The sequence below is a fragment of the Rhineura floridana genome, chromosome 16, assembly GCF_030035675.1.
Source record: "Rhineura floridana isolate rRhiFlo1 chromosome 16, rRhiFlo1.hap2, whole genome shotgun sequence".
NCBI classification, from domain to species: domain Eukaryota; kingdom Metazoa; phylum Chordata; class Lepidosauria; order Squamata; family Rhineuridae; genus Rhineura; species Rhineura floridana.
The window spans coordinates 22,679,238-22,697,448 of record NC_084495.1 but is presented as its reverse complement, the minus strand read 5'-3'; the positions used below and the strand labels follow the sequence as shown (position 1 = coordinate 22,697,448).

At 38.7% G+C, this 18,211-nt stretch overlaps 1 protein-coding gene across 5 annotated transcripts in view; it reads left to right on the top strand.

Moving 5' to 3' along the window:
- The window catches only part of DIAPH2 (diaphanous related formin 2), a 455,139-nt gene extending 437,395 nt beyond the window's left edge, over window positions 1–17,744 (top strand). For all 5 annotated transcript variants that reach the window (XM_061598178.1, XM_061598177.1, XM_061598175.1 and 2 more), the window contains one exon: window positions 10,483–17,744. In XM_061598178.1, coding sequence (XP_061454162.1) covers window positions 10,483–10,547 — 65 coding nt within the window. In that variant the 3' untranslated portion in view covers window positions 10,548–17,744. The remainder of the gene's footprint in view (window positions 1–10,482) is intronic.
- Window positions 17,745–18,211: the final 467 nt, after the last annotated feature.

The following is an 18,211-nucleotide window of genomic DNA, read 5'->3' as shown; positions in this document are numbered from 1 at the left end:
TTCTCTCTTATCTGCCATGTTTAGGTTTTGTATTGCTTATATTGTACTAAATTTCCCTGGAATTGTATGAATATTGTCCCCTGGGTCTGTCATAAAAACTAGATGTGTATCTCATTAGGCTTTTCCAGTGAGCAAAGTTTTAAATGAAGGAATAAATAAATATTTGATGCAAATGCTTTCATTGTCTCCCAAAGGTACAGACCACATGAATCCCTTTACATGGGTGTTTTCTCCCCATCTTCTTTGCTATTTCAACAAACATTATTCCAATAAGATGAAGCTTCAGCAACAGCTTTTTTTAATTATTAAAGAGGCACCAGTTTCTTTTTTTAGATATTCACATTAACTCTGCCAGTTTAACTTTAAGTTTAGATATTCTGTCATGACAGCATTTGAAATGATTTCTCTGCCAGAGTTCTGGAGAAAATAAAATTAAAGCAATGCTCCCTGGACATTTAATTCTATGAATGCTTTTAGAAAATATGAGACCATAAGCCACTTTTGCTATTACGTTCAGCTCACATTACCCCCCCATGTAGGGGGATGGTGTTCCATATATAAAAATAAAGATTATATATCTGTAGAATCTTCTGTTCTCCCTTCTAGATCAGAGGTAAGCAAAGTGGGTCCCAACAGCTATATTCTTGATGGCAAGGCTTTCCCCCCCTTTTTGTCTGTTCAGTAGCTGCTCCTTGAGAAATGTCCTTTGCTTCTAACTCTGGAAAGTGATGCAGACAGTTTTCTTAGAAATTCCATTGTGTAGATGTAGGACAGGGAACGGGGAGAGATGTTGTTGGACTCCAGCTCCCATCATCCTTGTCTATTGGGTAAGCTGGCTGGGGTTGATGAGAGTTGTAGTCCAACAACATCTGGGGACCCAAGGTTGAAGAACACTGTCTCAGTTAATCCTGCAGCGGAACTTAACCCATGTGAATATTCACCAGCTTTTTGGTCTGCTACTCCAATCAACTCCATGAAATCATTGACCATTGTTCGCAAAAGCTCATGTCACAATAAACCATTTGGAACATGATCCCATCTGGAAATTCTCCTGTTTGAGCTCCATTGAAATGAATGGTACCCATGCAAGGAAACGTCATGCAGTTTTGCAGCTCCCATTCATGCAGAAGAATGTTCATTTGGACTGTTTCTTTCGTTTCTAAGAAAATTTTTGTCTTCATCCAGTTTGGCATTTTTCTGTGTCTGAACTTACAGCACTCTCAGGGCTCATCCAGACAACTGCAAAATGTGTGACACGCCCGCTATGTGTGTTCATTATTTTTCGGTCGTCCAAATGACGTCTCGCGCTGTTACGTATTTTCGCGGGTTAAATCCGCTCCTTGCAATGCTGGCAAAAATGCAATTTGCTGTTTAAAATTGGGAATCATCCGCTGTACCTTCAGGAGTTAGGATGCAATACTACGGACTTTACAGCTGATGGGCGGTTCTTGGGCATTTCCCCATGCCCCTTCTCCTCATTCCAGCCAATCATGTATCTGCACTTTTGTGCATGTGCGAGAATAAGCCCGGGAAAATTGAACCAATCATTGCAATGGTGGGGTGTTGGGGGGTGTCTGCAACTACTGCGCAGATGCATTTTTTTTTTTTGCCAGCCTGCAAACTGGGCGGCCGCTCTGGGTGAGATCTGCAATGCACAGCAAGCAAGAAAGTGGGGGTGGTCGGTTTCAGCCTGCCTCTGGAAAGCTTTGTCAATTTCATTCTACTTGCTGGGGTTTTTGCTTCAAATCAGAAAAGCATACATTTGTTTAAGTGTAATATCGCAAATACAAACAAGAAAACGGCTGCTGGTTGGTTTCACGCCTGCTCCGGAAAGCTTTGTCAATTTCATTCTCCATGGGAAGGAAAGGGAGGAGGGGGGGTGACACGTTTCTTGCTTTTTTGGAGAAATAAGTGCAATTGCCAGCGTGTGTATCTCCTTAAATATCAATAAAGGCAGAAAAGCATACATTCGTTTAAGTGTAATATCGCAAATACAAACAAGAAAAAGGCTGCTGGTCGGTTTCGAGCCTGCTCCGGAAAGCTTTGTCAATTTCATTCTCGTGGAAAGGAAAGGGAGAAGGAGGGGGGGTGACACGTTTCTTGCTTTTTTGGAGAAATAAGTGCAATTGCCAGCGTGTGTATTTCCTTAAGTATCAGTAAAGGCAGAAAAGCATACATTCATTTAAACATAATATCGCAAATACAAACAAGGCAGGCGTGAAACCAACCAGCAGCCTTTCCTTCTGAGGCAAGAACTCCTTTACAGCCATATTGTGCTTCGTTGCAAAGGGGGAGAGGAGCATACGTAATTTTTTTGCTGACCAAGGTTTTAGAGGTGGAGCTTGGAAAAAGCGAAAAGAATGTAGGGGTCTTACCACTGCGGGTGTGGGTGCAAAAAAGTGTTTTTTTTAATTGGGAAAGAGTGAACTAAAAGGCAAAGTGAGGACTATCAGATGACAAACCGAATATGGAAACTGTGGATTATCCCACTCCGTTTGGATAAGCCCTCAGATCTTGTTTGTCAAGAAAAGACAGTTGGTTCTTGTCCTTGTGTGCTGTGTAAAAATTGGCCTAGGTAACTTGATGTGAAGGGAATTGCTGCCAACTTGTTCCTCTCTCACAGTAGCAAATTCCCCATTCCTTCCAATGCTGACAAGGCCGCCCCCCTTCTCATGAATAGGGTCAAGAGTTTTTGCTTTCTCCTTTCGTGTATACACAGAGTCCTTGTATGTCAAACGTTAGTTCACCTAAGCTCACAGGTTATCAACAGGAGTCATGAAACGCAGGCGAAGGATAGAGGAGACCCCACTCAAGATTGCTTGAGTCTTGGGAGGTACCAGAAATTTTCTGTTTGGGAGTCAAACTTCAGACAGCAGAATAATCTTTATAATATGTGTTAGATATTCATATCTTGCACACTGCAACTAATAAAATGCATTCTAGGTGGCCTTAGCCATCATTGCAGAAACAGAAAAACTGGAATACTAATCAGCAAGAAAGAAGTTGCTGGATATCCATTTAACATGAAAATATAAGACTTTGAAGGCACATCTTAGTTAAAATAGGTTTGTTGTTGTTATGTGCCTTCAAGTCAACCACGACTTATGGCGACCCTATGAATCAGTAACCTCCAATAGCATCTGTCATGAACCACCCTGTTCAGATCTTGTAAGTTCAGGTCTGTGGCTTCCTTGATGGAATCAATCCATCTCTTGTTTGGCCTTCCTCTTTTTCTACTCCCTTCTGTTTTTCCCAGCATTATTATCTTAGTTACAAAGTACATGGAAATACATGTCATGATATGTCACCCACCAGATGTAATAGATGGAGAAGATGGATGGTTCTCTTGGTCTCTTCAACTTCCACTCCAGCAGAGTGGAGGGTCATGAGTGCTATAAAACCTGGCCTTTTACACACTTTCTCATCAAGGGAAAGTGCTTGTTCCCATGGCCTTATCTGCTGCTGCCTGTTTATTATGCCTCCTCATTGCGCCTCTTCATGCAACTTCTTCATGCTCTTCATCAGGTCATTAACCAGATGCTACTGGTGGGACTTCTATCCTCAACTAGTTTGCTTAACTTCACCATATAAGAAACTTCCTTGTTGATAGAGCCGGAGTGTTGGCTGACTGCCTAGACTTCCTTATCACTTTGTACTCTGCTTCATAGTAAAACATTGCTTTGTTTAGAAAGGAGGCCATCCAGAAGCCCATTTTTCAAAGAAGAACATTTTTCGTCTCTGCAATTTATGCATTACAAAGTTATAAGCTAAGCAATATAAGCAAATGTAAATGATTTCAACACATTCTGTGCATATTTTAAGCCAATATCTGGGCTGGCCCATTACACTTCCCTCTTCTCCTGGATGCTTTTATTTCTCCCAAGCTGCCTAAAATTGCTCTTAAGGGTATTTTCACAAGTTGATGCTAAGAATACCTTTTCATCTCCAGTGCATCATTTCCAAATGATGTTAATGCAATATAGAAAGTTTTTTAAGCTGTTTTAAAATCAGATTGCAAGCTTTGGCCAATGCAACTATGCATTTGATATGCAGACACAGGAAATACAAATGTGATTAGGACTCTCAAGAAATTCCCTTAATTTTTAAGGCTGTAGAATGAAATATGGAAGCATTATAGAAGTCACGAAAGCAAAACACAGAGCGAAGATTGTTTTAAAATCACTGCTAGGTGGGAATTTGAAGTCAACCCGAGCTCTGTAGATTGAAAAGTTCCAGCCACATAATGCACCCAAGAATGACAATGCTAGGAGTGGTATCTTTCATAGAGAAGCAGTTAGGGACTCAGCAAATCTTCCCTCACATGCATCAGTTGAGATAATAATAATAATAATAATAAAATTTTATTTCTAGGCCGCCTATCTGGCCGCATGAGTGGCCACTCTAGGCGGCGTACAAAATCAGATGAATACAACATATCAAATACACATATAACCAAAACTTTGATATAAAATTAAGCTAAAAACACCCAGGGGTATTGATGCCTTTTAGCTGTTACAAGAACAGCAGATATCCCTGACAAAGCTTGAGAAGACAGGACATTTTATTTACATATTGGATGTAATATATTCATTGCATTTGTATCTTGGCACACTTTATTAGAATATCGAAATCAGCTCTAAGTGGGTTTTGCAATTAAAATAAACGACTGCATTTTGTTTGCTGTGTTTCATTCTTTTCTTTTTCTGACTTAAAAAACGCTTCAATTTTATAGGGGAAAGAAATGTTTTTAAACTCATGCAGAATTGCAGAAGTGGCTCACACAGTCACCACATCTGTCTGTATATTTGCCTGAAAGTTTTCTTTTTTCAAAGAAGCTGTTTCTAAAACATACTCTCATCAAACATGCACTGTATTAATACATTTTAAAATAATGGGATACGTTATCTTTGAAGAAATGTTTCACATCTAGGTGACACCACCAGTCAAACATTAGTTAGACAAGAAATGTCACTGCGGGGCTCCCTATTCACGCAAAGCCTTGGCATGTAGGTAAACAAAGGCAGAATTATTAGTTAAAGGTGTTGTTAATTTATTAATTTGAGTGTACATTGGATGGTTTTAAGGATTATGTTTGGTAGTATTTTGTGTATATTAGTGTTTGTTAGCCACCTTGAGTCTCTCGGAAGAGATAGATGGGATAGAATTTTTAAAAAACAATAAACATAGGGTATGTATGTGGAAGGTCCTGAGAGCTTCTGTTGCCTCCGCCTCTTTGCAAAGAACCTTCAGTGAGAACTTGTGGTTGTGCATGTAAATGTTTATACTAGTAACCCAACACAGTCTCAGTGCTGGCTTCAGGGATTAGCATCATCAAGCATCTGCTGAGGCTTAGGCTTCAGCTGGGGCCCCCCTGCTGACCATCAGAACCTTCTGGCCCTGCTGGTCCCCCTCCTTGCAACAGTCACCCACACACCTTCCTTATGTCAGTGACCCAGAGGCAGAGCGCAAGCAAGAGAGGGATGAGTGTGGAGACTGGGTGACAATGAAAGGGGGAGTGAATGGTAGCTGCGAAGAGAAGGATGAAGTCCACTGGGGGCCTCTTGCCCAAGTGCCTTGAAAAGCTGGAGCCACCACCTCTATCTGCCATGAAACAGGCAGAACTTAGGAAGTTCTGTAGGCATTTAGGTTCTTTTATATTATCACAGTAGGCTTCATTGTTAGAATATCTTCCCCCATGCAAGCACTCACCTTGTTTGCTTCTCTGCAAAGAGAAGCACTTTTATTGGGCTGTCATCCTGAGGCAAGATGTTCTCAAAGTTTTAGTTTCATTTCTCAGCCCATAATGCAACTTCAGCTGCTACTTTAGTGTGACGGCAGGCACTCAAGAGTAAGCCATTTAAAGCTTACAGCTTTAGGATCACCAGCGGGTTGTTCCATAGATTTGTTGCTTAGCATATGAGTAGGTTTTGTCATAAGATCTTAATTACCACTCTGATATAGTTGTTTAAATTTTGTGTTAGTTGCGTGGATGTGTTGCTTTCAAAGTATTCTTTAATTATATTTCTGTTTCAGAATTGAGTAATTAATGTCCAGTTCTTCACACATCCTTTTTCCTGCATTTCACATACATTTATTATAGAAGTATCTATTTATAATTTCATAGTTTTAAGAGAATATCTTCTTGACTCTTAATTGCTGCTGTTAAACCATTTCTTCTACGGGACTATTGTTTGTAGGAATAGCAAATGTCACTATTTGTGTGTATACCTCCTTGGTTTCTGCTTCAAATTCCCTGCTTAGCCACTTTAGACAAATACTGCCTGCAACAGAAAAACCTTGGATATGCCAGATAAGTCTGTTCGAAGCAACTTGCACTCAGTTGCACTGACAGCGAGTGTTTGCTGTACTCCAAGGGTCTCTAGCCTCAAGACAACATAAATCAGCGGAAATTTCAAGAGTATTTCAGTGCCCTGGAGACATTTGCCTGTCTAGCACCCTCCAAAACGTTGTTCGAAGGTGGAAAGAAGCTACATATGGGACTGCATATTTGTTCCACACATAATATCCTCTTTCTCTCTAGCCTCCTACCATTTGGGGGCTATCCTTTTTCCCCTAAAATATTTATTGGATATTGTAGCAGAGCAGCAGCTCAGTGGAGCTGTGATTGGCCACGTATAGCCTAGCTATGTGTCCTGATGGAAAGATCCATGTTTATCAGGAGTAGAGTATTCTGTGGGCGAAAAGGGGAGGGACTTTTCTTCTGTAGCACACCGATGGCTGGGGAAAACCCTGTGCTAAATCATTTAAAAACAAGCTGATTCTTGGCTAGGGCTTATACATACTTAAACAGAAGAGAATTAATTCAGAAACTTACCAGTCAAAGTACAGGAGGCATTTAATTTGTCTCATTGCATCATGAATATTTAAATATTGCTGTTTATGCACAGTTCAGGATGTTCTTATACTATTAATTTTCATTGAAAGAAGTATTGGGGAAACATTCATAGAGTGGGCAGGTTCCTGTCTCTAAGAATAAATGGTTGAATCAGTTTCATATGTCCCAGGTTATTGAGTAATCAGTTCCTCTTACCATGCCAGCTTGTTCATTACAATAAGAGTCAAACTACAATTTGATAATTTCCCACTGTGTTAAGGTTTCAAATTGAACTGAACACTTGAACTCAAGCTTACTAAGTTCATTCACACTGAACACTGTATAAGATCCCGAAGGATTTAAACCAGATGTGGAAAACCTTTGGTCCTCCAGATGTTGCTGAATTACAATTCCATAATCCCTGGCCATTGCCCATGCTTGATGGGGCTGATGGGAGTTTTACTTCAGAAATATCTACAGGACCAAAGGTTTCACAGCCCTATTTTAAAGCAAAACATTCAGGGGTTTTTGGCTTCTTAACAGTTTTCTCTCTAAGCTTCCTAGCCACAGTAACCCATGCTCTGATAACATCTTGTTTGGATTATTGAAATGTGCTTTTTGTAGGGCTGCTTTAGAAAATGATCTATACATTATAATGGGTGCAAAATGCAACTGCCAAGATACTGACAGAAGAGCTCTTGGGGATCCCTGTGCTAACAGATACACCTGTGCTAAAAGAGCTACATTGGCTCCCAGTTTGCTTCCGAATACAATTCAAGGTGCTGGTTTTGACCTTGAAAGGTCAAAACATTAAAGGTTTGAGACCTAGATATGTATCTGCCCGCCTTCCCCTCAGTCATGTCCATCTTACAAGAGCCAGGGAAGAAGGACTGTCATGAGTGCCTACTATATGTGAAGCCCAATTGGCAAATACAACAGAGCCTTCTCTGTTGTGGCCCTTAGACAATGGAATGCCCTTCCCTGTGAGGTAAGATCCTCTCTGTTTTTAGACAGCCGCTGAAGACCCATCTTTTTATGCAAGCACTTGGTTAAATTTCTACCTTTTATGCCATTGTACTGATGTTTTTAAGGATTTTATGAATTATATGGATTTGTTTATGTATGGTTTTTTGTATGGTTTTTTATTTTTAAATCTCTGTACGGTTTTATGTATGCTTTGTATTTTTAAATCTATGGAATCCAACTTGCCAGGCAAGAGGCACATAACAAAAATAATTTTGTTGTTGTTGTTATCCCATAACATTGATCCTGAAAGAGCAATATTAGTTGCTGAAATTAAAGGTACTTGTGTTGACCTACAAAGCCCTAAACAACTTGGGGCTTGGGTATCTGAAAGAATACCACTTGTCCATAGTGACACCCTGACTTTAGAATACCTTCTCTCAAAGGGTGTGCCTGGCACCAACTTCATTGACATTTTGGTGACACGCTAAAATCCGCATGTTTACCTGGGCATTTATTAATAGTTAGTCACTGTAATGAGTATGATTGGGCCATATGCTGATTATTTCTTCTCACTGTTGGTTTTATTAGATGTTTATTTCGTTTATTGTATTATATACCTCTGAATAGCGCTTACTGTGAAAACCATATTCATAGGGTCGCCATAAGTCGGAATCAACTTGAAGGCAGTCCATTTCCATTACATTGTTCATTATTATAATATTATTGCTACCCATCCTGAGTTTTATATGAAGGGCAGTATAGCAGTATAAATAAAATAAATAAGATCTCCCTCTGGAAAATCAGTTTTTTTCCCTTTACTGTTGTATAAGTATATATGGCAGAAGAATTAGCAACCCAAGCAATAGATACTATTCACTTTCTCAACCTGTCATACTTCCTTATTTTGAAGATGAAAGCTTTGTTTGATGTTAATGTATGTATTGTTCTGTTAGTTTCATTTCTAAAAAAGATCTCACTCCAAATCCTGCAAAAGTTTTTGTTTATTTTATTTATTTATTTATAATTTGATTTATATCCCACCCTTCCTCCCAGCAGGAGCCCAGGGCAGCATTGTTCACCCCTTTGAGAGCTGAAATAGCTCTTCTGATTAGAAATTACAGGATCATAGCTAAGAATCTCTCCTTGGTCGTTCTCCCTTTGCTCCAACAACAAACATTCTAAATGCAACACCAAATAATCATTTTAACAACACCGCAGGATTCTAGGTGTTAATTAAAAATTCGGTAGTCTGGTTTTGCATTCTGTGAACGACAGAATCCCAAAGAGGATGCTTCTAGCTATTTGTACCAGACATTATGTAAACTCCTGAAATTTTCACTCTTTTAACTGAGATTGTATAGTCCAGGGTTACTCGTCCCTTTTCTAGACCTTCTCTACGCAACAATCAGTTCACTGTTTTAGGGCCTGTTATTTGATGTGAGATTATTTCATTCCTGCATGGTGGAAATGCTGCACTTTTAGGACTGGCACCAGAATTTACATGACCAGATTATTGCAAAGGGTTTGCAGTGTCTGATTTCCACAGTCTTTGTAAGAGATCAATCAAAACATGTTATGCAAATTGGACTCTGATACAGTAGAAATTAGTGAACTCTTCTGTCCAAGCTTGTGTGCTTCATGAAAGACATTTCGCCTAGGATTGGAAGCTTGTGCATTTTGGTGTGTGTGATTGGATAGAGAATTATTAAAAACAAACTTCCTAAAGGGGGAGAAAGAGAGACATTGGCTGGGAGGAAATTATCCATGAATCCTCACATTATTTTTTTCTTGTTGCTTAAACAGAAGTAAATGAGAAAACTATCAGTCTGTTAGTTTTTATCCACCTATTGCACCAAGAAGTATTTAACTTTTCTCTCAATGTGTCTCTTTTATTACTCTCCAGAGAGCTCGTGTTTACCATGTGATTTAAGTTAATCATTTCCATGTCTCTCTCAAGCAAGAATTTTATCCCTGCCACTTGCATTTTATTGGTCAGGGAAGTTGCTAAACACATTTGAGGAAACAGGATATTTGTTTATATATTTTCAGCCATAGCCTGCCTGACTTAAAATTGTGTTTTGAAGGCGTTGAGCTTCTTCCTACACCATGATTATTCATTGCAATAATTGTTATGCAGTAATAGTCTTTCCTGAAGTTTCTCATCCAGCAACACATTCCAGGGAATGTGTAGGAAGTAGTTGGTTTACTTATACTAAATTGAAGATTTTATCTCTTTGCCATATTGGAGAGAGAGAGAGAGAGAGTCTGTACCTCATCCGTTTCCACTGTATGAATGATGCTGGTGAATTTCCCACACAGTGAAAGAATGACGTTAGTTTCTCCTTCTCACAGCAACTGGGCACAGGCGTCTTTATATAGTAACACTTTCCCCAGAATTTTTGGTTGTTACCTGCTATTTCCAATGGAAGAGTGCTGTAGAATTCTTCCAGTGCTTTTATCACCCCAGAGTCTCCGATCACGAAAGTAATTTATTGCTGATTGCAGAACTCTTGAACTCCGCCTGGCAGCTGTTCTCTGAAATTTCTCTGATCTATCCACCTAGTAATTTATTTATATATTCCTTTGAAATTATGTTCAGGACTGCTTGAAAACCTCTTGACACTGCAATATCCATGTTTTAAAATCTTATACCGTTGTTTCCTTCTCCCTTTGTATTCCAGACAACAGACGAGTAAATTTGGAAAGGTCACGTTCCCGCCACAATGGAAGTATCACAGCAGTATGAACCCCTCCCAATGCCAAAGAACTGGAAAAGTGTTTTATTTACTTTAAATGGAGATGTGGTGAAAAAGAGCTAAATGTGGGAAGAACAACATTGAAGAGAAATGAACTTTAAATGAATTCCAGAGAATAACAACCAGAAGAATAAATACATATTTTTACAAAAGCTATTGTGCAAAAAGAAAAATAATCAACTTATTACTAATGCAATTCTCAAGAACTGTAAGCCGTGCTAAAACATAAGGTTCTGTCTCTTCTTCTTTAGTATTACTTGGAGGTGTTAAGCTGGCAACTAGAGCCAGAGTCTACTGTGTTTTTATGCAGTTCCCATTAATTTCAGGGAGGGTGCACAGTAGATTGTGCCCAAGTGGGGGGAATGGTGTCTATGAATGAAGATGGATAATATATACATTTGCTTTTAAAATGAGCAGCATCAAAAGATCAGGTCAATGAAAAAGGAGAGGAGACCATTTGTAGTTGTTATTTTGACATGAAAGGAAAAAGTTAAATTTGCATATTAATGAATTCATATATCAGTTGATGTGGCATACATCATAAGAGACCCTTTTTTGTAAGCCTGAGAAAGCACTGTATAGCCCCCATCAATTTCTTTAGAATCTTATCTCTCAAGTTTTAAGCATGATGGATTCAGCTATTTTGGTTGCAGTTAAACTTTATCACAAATCTACAGCCTCAGTGTTAGAAAGATATATAGCTTATCACTAGTTAAAAAAAGTTTTAAAGAATGAGAACATAGGATTGTACCAAAGTTAAACAATATCATTTGCAGAACTTGTTTTTAACTATATTTAAAGATGTATTTTCTAATTATGCATTATATAAACTGTATACAGATATTTTCAGGAAAATTTCTTATCTATTTTGATGGTTCTAAAATTCCTTTGCCTTTGTTTAAGTTTTCAGAGACATAATCTACGAATATGAAGAAAATTAGAATTAGATTCTCAAAATACATAAAAGTCCATGGTCGAGATGAGATGACCCAGTCAGTGAGCTAAAATAGTAGGAGGGGGAAGAGGGAGACACAATCTCCTTTGGGGCATTTTGACCCATATCACTTACTTATTAGCCCAAAAGCCTTCAGCTGAGTATGCTACATATTTACTAATGCACTTGGGTGCTTCTTGGGATCAAACACCCTTTCTTTACTGCCAGCAGTTCGAGAGAGACACTTTGATGTGCAAAATACCTTACAAAAATTCATCCCACCAGTGAGTTTATAGGAGCCATGTTAGTGAGGCACTAAGTAGCTGGTGGAGACTGTTGAATGCTCTGCACCAAAAGATTCTATAGGAGGGAGGCATGTCAGGAAGAAAGTCAGCCTGGACTATGATATGCAGCAAGGGTCATAATCCTCATGGCAGCCTTTTTTAAGAAAAGTTGTTTTCATTGTCATTTTCAATTAATAGTATTTCTGTGTCTCTCAATGAAATCATATCACAGGCAACCCACATTTTCCCAGCCTGAGAGAGAGAGTATTATTAATTACATTGTATCCCATTCTTACTCCAAGGGGTGAAGGACAGTACTCAATGGGACAGCCCCATGTGGTAGGGTCAACAGAAAGGGTGCCTTGCTCAGAATTGCCCAGTGAACTTTGAAGCCAAACAAGGATCTCAGACTAGATCTTCCTCATCTGACATTCTTGCAATGATACATTCTTTCTAATTCAATGTCTTTTTTATTTGTGAGGTTGTCTAAATTCAGTGTTATATATAGAAGGGATGTAATCTTCTGCATTTATTCTATTTAAAATGTCCCAGCCACAGTATTCCTACTGTGTTTTCAGTAAGCAGTGGTGTATACTGCTTTTTTTAAAAAGGAGTTATCTACAAATTATTGTATTTAACCAGAGAGTAGCTTGTATTATAATGGAATTATCAATCCCTTTCTGTTCATGCTGTGTTCTATTTTCTGTGCACTACCTGTGGGTCCAAAAGAATAGAACCAACCTGATTAGATAGGCAGCAGCAGCATTTGAGTTCAGAGTCTACATCCTGCAGCTATTTAAGGCCCATATTTCTGAGTCTTGGCTATTTACAAGTTTGAATTCATGTAAAGAAAAGGCCTTGTAGAAAAGTTGGGAAAAAACCACATTGATTTCAAAGAGCAAGGTTTAAGACTTGTTTCATTTGTTTAGTATAGGAATATGATGCCAATCCACCAAGCTATATGCTTGACATATTACTACAGATCAAGGATGGAGAATCTGTGGTCCTCCAGAGGTTGCTGGACTGCAACTCCCATAATCCCTGACCATTGCCCATGCTGGCTGGGACTGATGGAAGTCCCAACAACATCTGGAGAGCCACAGGTTCCCTATCCCTGCTAGAGATCTTTCTAACAAACAGATGGTTTTACTAGAAGAACAAACATTTTGCTGTTACCTTCCACTCTAAAAATTTATTAGTAGGCATAAGGTGAAAAGTAGCTTTTTAAATTACCAGTCTACTCTACATTTTCTGCCTCACATAATTAGTCAAAATGTGATTAATACATAAAGCTGAAATGGTAAGCCATTTGGATGGGCAAAGTGTATATTTTCTAATGTATAGTATTTTGCAACAATGTATTGAAACTGAGAGATGTCATAAGTAATTTGCTAGAATTTAAAAGCCACAATTTTAAGTGATTATTAGAGCATCCGGGAATTTAACTTTCTTAGCATATTACAGTAATTTTTTTTACAGCAACATTCATTATTATGACTGTAGCAGTTTTCATTTTCGACATTATGCTTTTGAGCAGCCTAGTAATTGGCAACTGGAGATTTTAAAGAACCAAATTCTGACAAAGAGCAAGTTCAAAAATATGTTCTGATGCTTCGGTTTTACCAGCCCAATCATTTTTTTCCACATTTGGAACATTTTATGTAATTTAATGGACATGTATCTTTTTTTAAAAAAAATGGGTATGTTGTAAATACAGGATCGTTGTATTGAAAAGGTCAAAATAATATTTTCTGAATTTTATGTTTGGTCACTGAGTCTTTTGATAGCTTTTTCTTCTGTTTGAAAATGCAGATTTAAAAACAAAAAAACTTGCTTTTGGGATTGGCATGATTCCCACTCTTGTTACATGTTTACCTGGTGACCTATTAAAAGCATAGTCTGGAGGTCATAGCACCTTTTTCTGAAAAGCATTTGCCTTATTTTCTAATATTAAGGGGAGAAATTACTGAAGAAATATATATCCAAATATATATTCATAGGAAGCCTTCTACCAACCCCCCCCCCTTGTAAGCACAGGGAGTTGGGGCTTGGTGGATAGGCCTCATGTTATTCATGGAAAGTAAATCACTGGAGCTTTTTTGCAACCACTGAAATACAACTTAGAAATTTAGCGCTCATATATTTTAACAGGAAATGTAGTTCAAATGTAGCTGAATATTAGCATCTATTAATACATACAATTTAAAAACTAAATGAATTGGATTGGTTCCTAATTTGCCCTTCTGTGAATGGAAAGGCATCTTCAGTTTGCGGATGGAACCAGGATCCAGCAGAGGATTCTCACTGGGAAGGGAGCGGGCAACAGTTTTTGGCGATTCCCTCTGCAGCCCCATGCGACACCTCCCATGCTATTCTGGTGGGTCCTCCAATCCTCGGAAGCAGCTTCAAAGGAAGATGCAGAGGAAGCAAGGAATCTGCTAACACTGCTGTTTTGCAACCTTAGCCCAGCACAAGTGGAACTCTGCTGATCACAACTCTGGATCCAACCCGGTGTTCTGAGTGCTTTGCTGTTTACATTTCTCAAAAAGCAAAAGGATGTACAGTTCCTCCTGTCATCATTGAACTGTCTTTTCCATACTGAGGAGTGTCATCTTAAATATTTACATCCTTTAATCAGTGTACCAGGTTGGAACAAACCCTTGCCAAAAATAAAAGCCCTTTTAGGCAAAGCTACTTATTTGAAAATAAAACCACTATGAAGAATTTCTAAAAAAGACACATTAAACTGCATGTTCTCAAACCTGTGTGTGTGTGTGTGTTTAGTTTTTGTTTTTTAATGTAAGCCATGGTGAGTGACGCTTTCTTGTTCTACTGACCACTATTTACCAACTTATGACAAATATGCATAAATGTTACATAATTAAATGTTTAGCCTTTACATGTGCATATATGTGTATGTACTACCTCAGAACGCAGTGTAGATACAGATTCCTTCCTCCTCCCACCACAAAATCTAGCTCTGTGAAAACATAGGCCACACTAGACTAGATATTGGCATTCTGTGATTTGTCCATTAGTTAACGTATGGGTACACACGTTTGTCCTAATGGGATAAAGAGCAGCTCAGGGACTGTGGTCCTGATCCATTTTGGGTTCTCATCCATGGCTGTTTTTAAGAGATAGGAGATTCAATCATGACTCTCCAATGTATCAGGTGCTTAAATTTGATTTGAGTTTGATCATTGGTTCCCAAGAATCTGAGCTTTAGTAGAAATGTGTAGGTGCCCTTTTGAAGAACAAATAAGGTAATTGCAGGTAATAACACACTATTAAGCAGTTATGGCTGGAGCGCATTGGGACTGGCGTAGAAGGCAAAAAAGCAACAGGTGGAGGTAGAGCCACTGGCAGGCAGAGTCAAATTAATTCTAGTTTTGTCCCCATCTTTCCTGCAAAGTTCTACAAGGGCAACACTGAGACTAAGAAGAAGAAAACCTACAGGTAGTGCAACCTCCTGAACATGTTGCAAGTAGGAAATTGTTTAGGTGGGGGCTGGCTGACAGCAGACTGAGGTTGGTGGGGCACTGCCCCATTTGCCCTAATGGACCAGTTAGCTTACCTTCTGTTAAGGTAAAGCTCATTCTCGAGTCAATTATCCCACCATTCTCGCATTGGGCAGCTCTTGCCTCTCTTCTATTCCATGCTTGATGCTATGAGAAGGAACAGATAGGGCAGAAGGGTAAAACCATAACTAACTTTAGGGTGAGACATGCAGGAAGGCCCATAGTCTTCTAGGCTCATGTGAACATGTTCAGATTAAACCTGTGGCAGACCATATTAATACCTTTGCCCTAATAAAGTGCTGTTAAAAGTGTTAGCATGGTCTTGCAGATTAGTGAAAAAAACATACCAATCAACCCATTTGCATGTATTCATAGCCATAGCTGTTACAGCTTGGCTGTTAGAACTCAATAGGTTTGTTTCCCTAACTCTAAAGGCCTTGTTTCAGTTCTCCTAGTTAAAAAATAGGGGGGGGGATTTGGTGATCATGTAATAGTATGCATGTAAAAGTTCTAATGGGTGCAGTGAGGGATTTTTTTTACAAACTTGTACTTTAAATAAAATGTTATATTAATATCCACATAATTCTGGCGAGTTGAAATCAATAACAGCAGAAATGCTATCCCTTTGTGGCATTCATTAGAGAGAGAGAAAAGGTACCCACGACACTGATTTCCATGCCTTAAGCAAGAACCTGCCTAATTTGTAGTTTGATCCAAGCACCTTTGTGTAGCTGAAATGTATAGTATGTCAACACTTGTCAAGAATTAGCTATTTAACAAAAGAAACTGTCCTTACTTTCTTTAAAAAAAGAAAAAGTATATAGATTCAAATAAATATATAGCATGAAATAGTCACTCTTATAACATACTACTGGCACTTGTAAAAGTAAAAACAAAACTTTACAACTGTATCTCCCACTCTTATCCTCCTTTCCCTTGTAGCGCTGGTACCTAGACACGTAGCAGCATATAGAGAAAATCACTATCTTATTCCAGATTTTTCTGTACATACACTAACTACTACTACCATTTATAATAGCACTTCATGGCATGAATGCCTCAGTGATTGTACGGAAGTGTGCTGAGACATGTGGTCTTGGAAATGTGTACTTTATATAGTATATATGCATCAGTTGTTTATACAGACAGGTGTTAATCACACTACTGCTGTGTGTTCTACTGCTTTCAAATGTGCCCATAAAGACTATGGCCACTTCCGCACCATACTTTTAAAGCACTATTATACCACTCTAACAATAATGGCTTCCCTCCAAGAATCCTGGGATCTTTAGCTTGTCAAGTGGGCTGAAAGTAGTTAGAAGACCCCTATTCCCCTGATACAGCTTCAGTTCCCAGAGTTTCCCGGGAACAGGGATTGGTTGTTAAACAATTCTGAGAACTGTAGCTCTGTGAGGGGAATAGGGATCTCCTAACAACTTTCAGCACCATTCACAAACTAAATTCCCAGGATTCTTTGGGGAAAGCCATGATTGTTAAAGCAGTGTAATAGTGCTTTAATGTGTGGTGCGGGTGTGGCGTATGACGCTATAAGAGTGTACTATCAGAAGCATTTACAAGATGTTCCCCAGGTCTGTTTCCTGTTGTTCCCAGAAGTTGTGGACTTAACCTCACTTTCAAGCAAGAAAGCATAGTGGGTTATCCACCACTGTAGAAGGCAAAGGCAAAATGTGCTGGGGAGCTCCATGTAACTCTCCTCCCTTTCTTGTCTCATTTTGAAGAGGGCTGCTTAAACATTGCATGGATGTCTGAAAGCATTGATAGTCTTCTGAGATACCTGATGTTCTCCAGGTCTAAATAAACACTCTATATAAGGAAAGAAAATTTCCACTACTGCTTTTTCAAAGATACCATAAAATACAATTCTCTCTGACCTGATTGTCTTAATTCCAGCTCCAGCCACCTATCAGATATATAAGTTGCAATTGAATGCAAAATTGTCTTGGATCCCCCTTATTTCAATGCAGGTTAGCAACATAATTCTGAGTTGTATGATAGCATTAAATATGTTAGATATCAAAAGTACATTGCAATTGTTATGCACCAAAATGTTTTAATTTTTTTCTGTATGATACCAACATTCCCTACTTGCAAATTAAAACTTTGTGTGTGTGTGTGATTTCAGAATTTGGTCATCAAGTGACCCTTTTGTTGTTTTTAAACTGTTTTTGCTTTGAACTTTTTTGTGTAGCTGTTTAATACCTCTGGAAGAAACATCACTTTGAAGTACCTCTGTGCTATGAAGTTCTTTGGGTTTTTATGGAGGGTGGGGTGGGTTTTTGCTTTTTACTCTGAAGTATCAAATTTATTTGTTTGAAATGGGCAGGGGGAATGCCTTCTGTAATGGCTAATTTTTTTAAAAAATAATCAGATTATATTCTTTTTAAACTGTCAAGCCTGGTGGTACAAGTTTAAAATGTAACAATATAATGCAGTCATTGAGCACATTAAAACTAGTCTGTGTTTTATTTCAAATATATTGAATTGCAATGAGGCATTTGTGATTAGTATGGAGAGGCACTTGTTCATATTTTCAGACAATTTATGGCACTTGAATTAATGAATGAAAACTACCCTGACAACCCAATGGGAAAGATTTTTTGTCAGTACCCACACAAGTCTGAGTCCAGATTGAGAGGGGAGGGCTTGGAAGATAAAGGTTATAAATAACACTGAAGAGCAGAAATTTGATCCCAGTTGTGCAGCAGCCACATAGCAAGTTCTCATAGCTAGCTCCCAGAGTCCCCCCCTTCACTCCCCTAAACAATTATTTTTACAGGCCCAATCAGAGACTCAGACGTGCCCATCTAGCAGCTTTGAGATCTGCCACTTTAAGAAAGTCACCATTCCCACAAATTCTAGAATTTTCCAGAATTAAGGTTTTAACAATAACAACA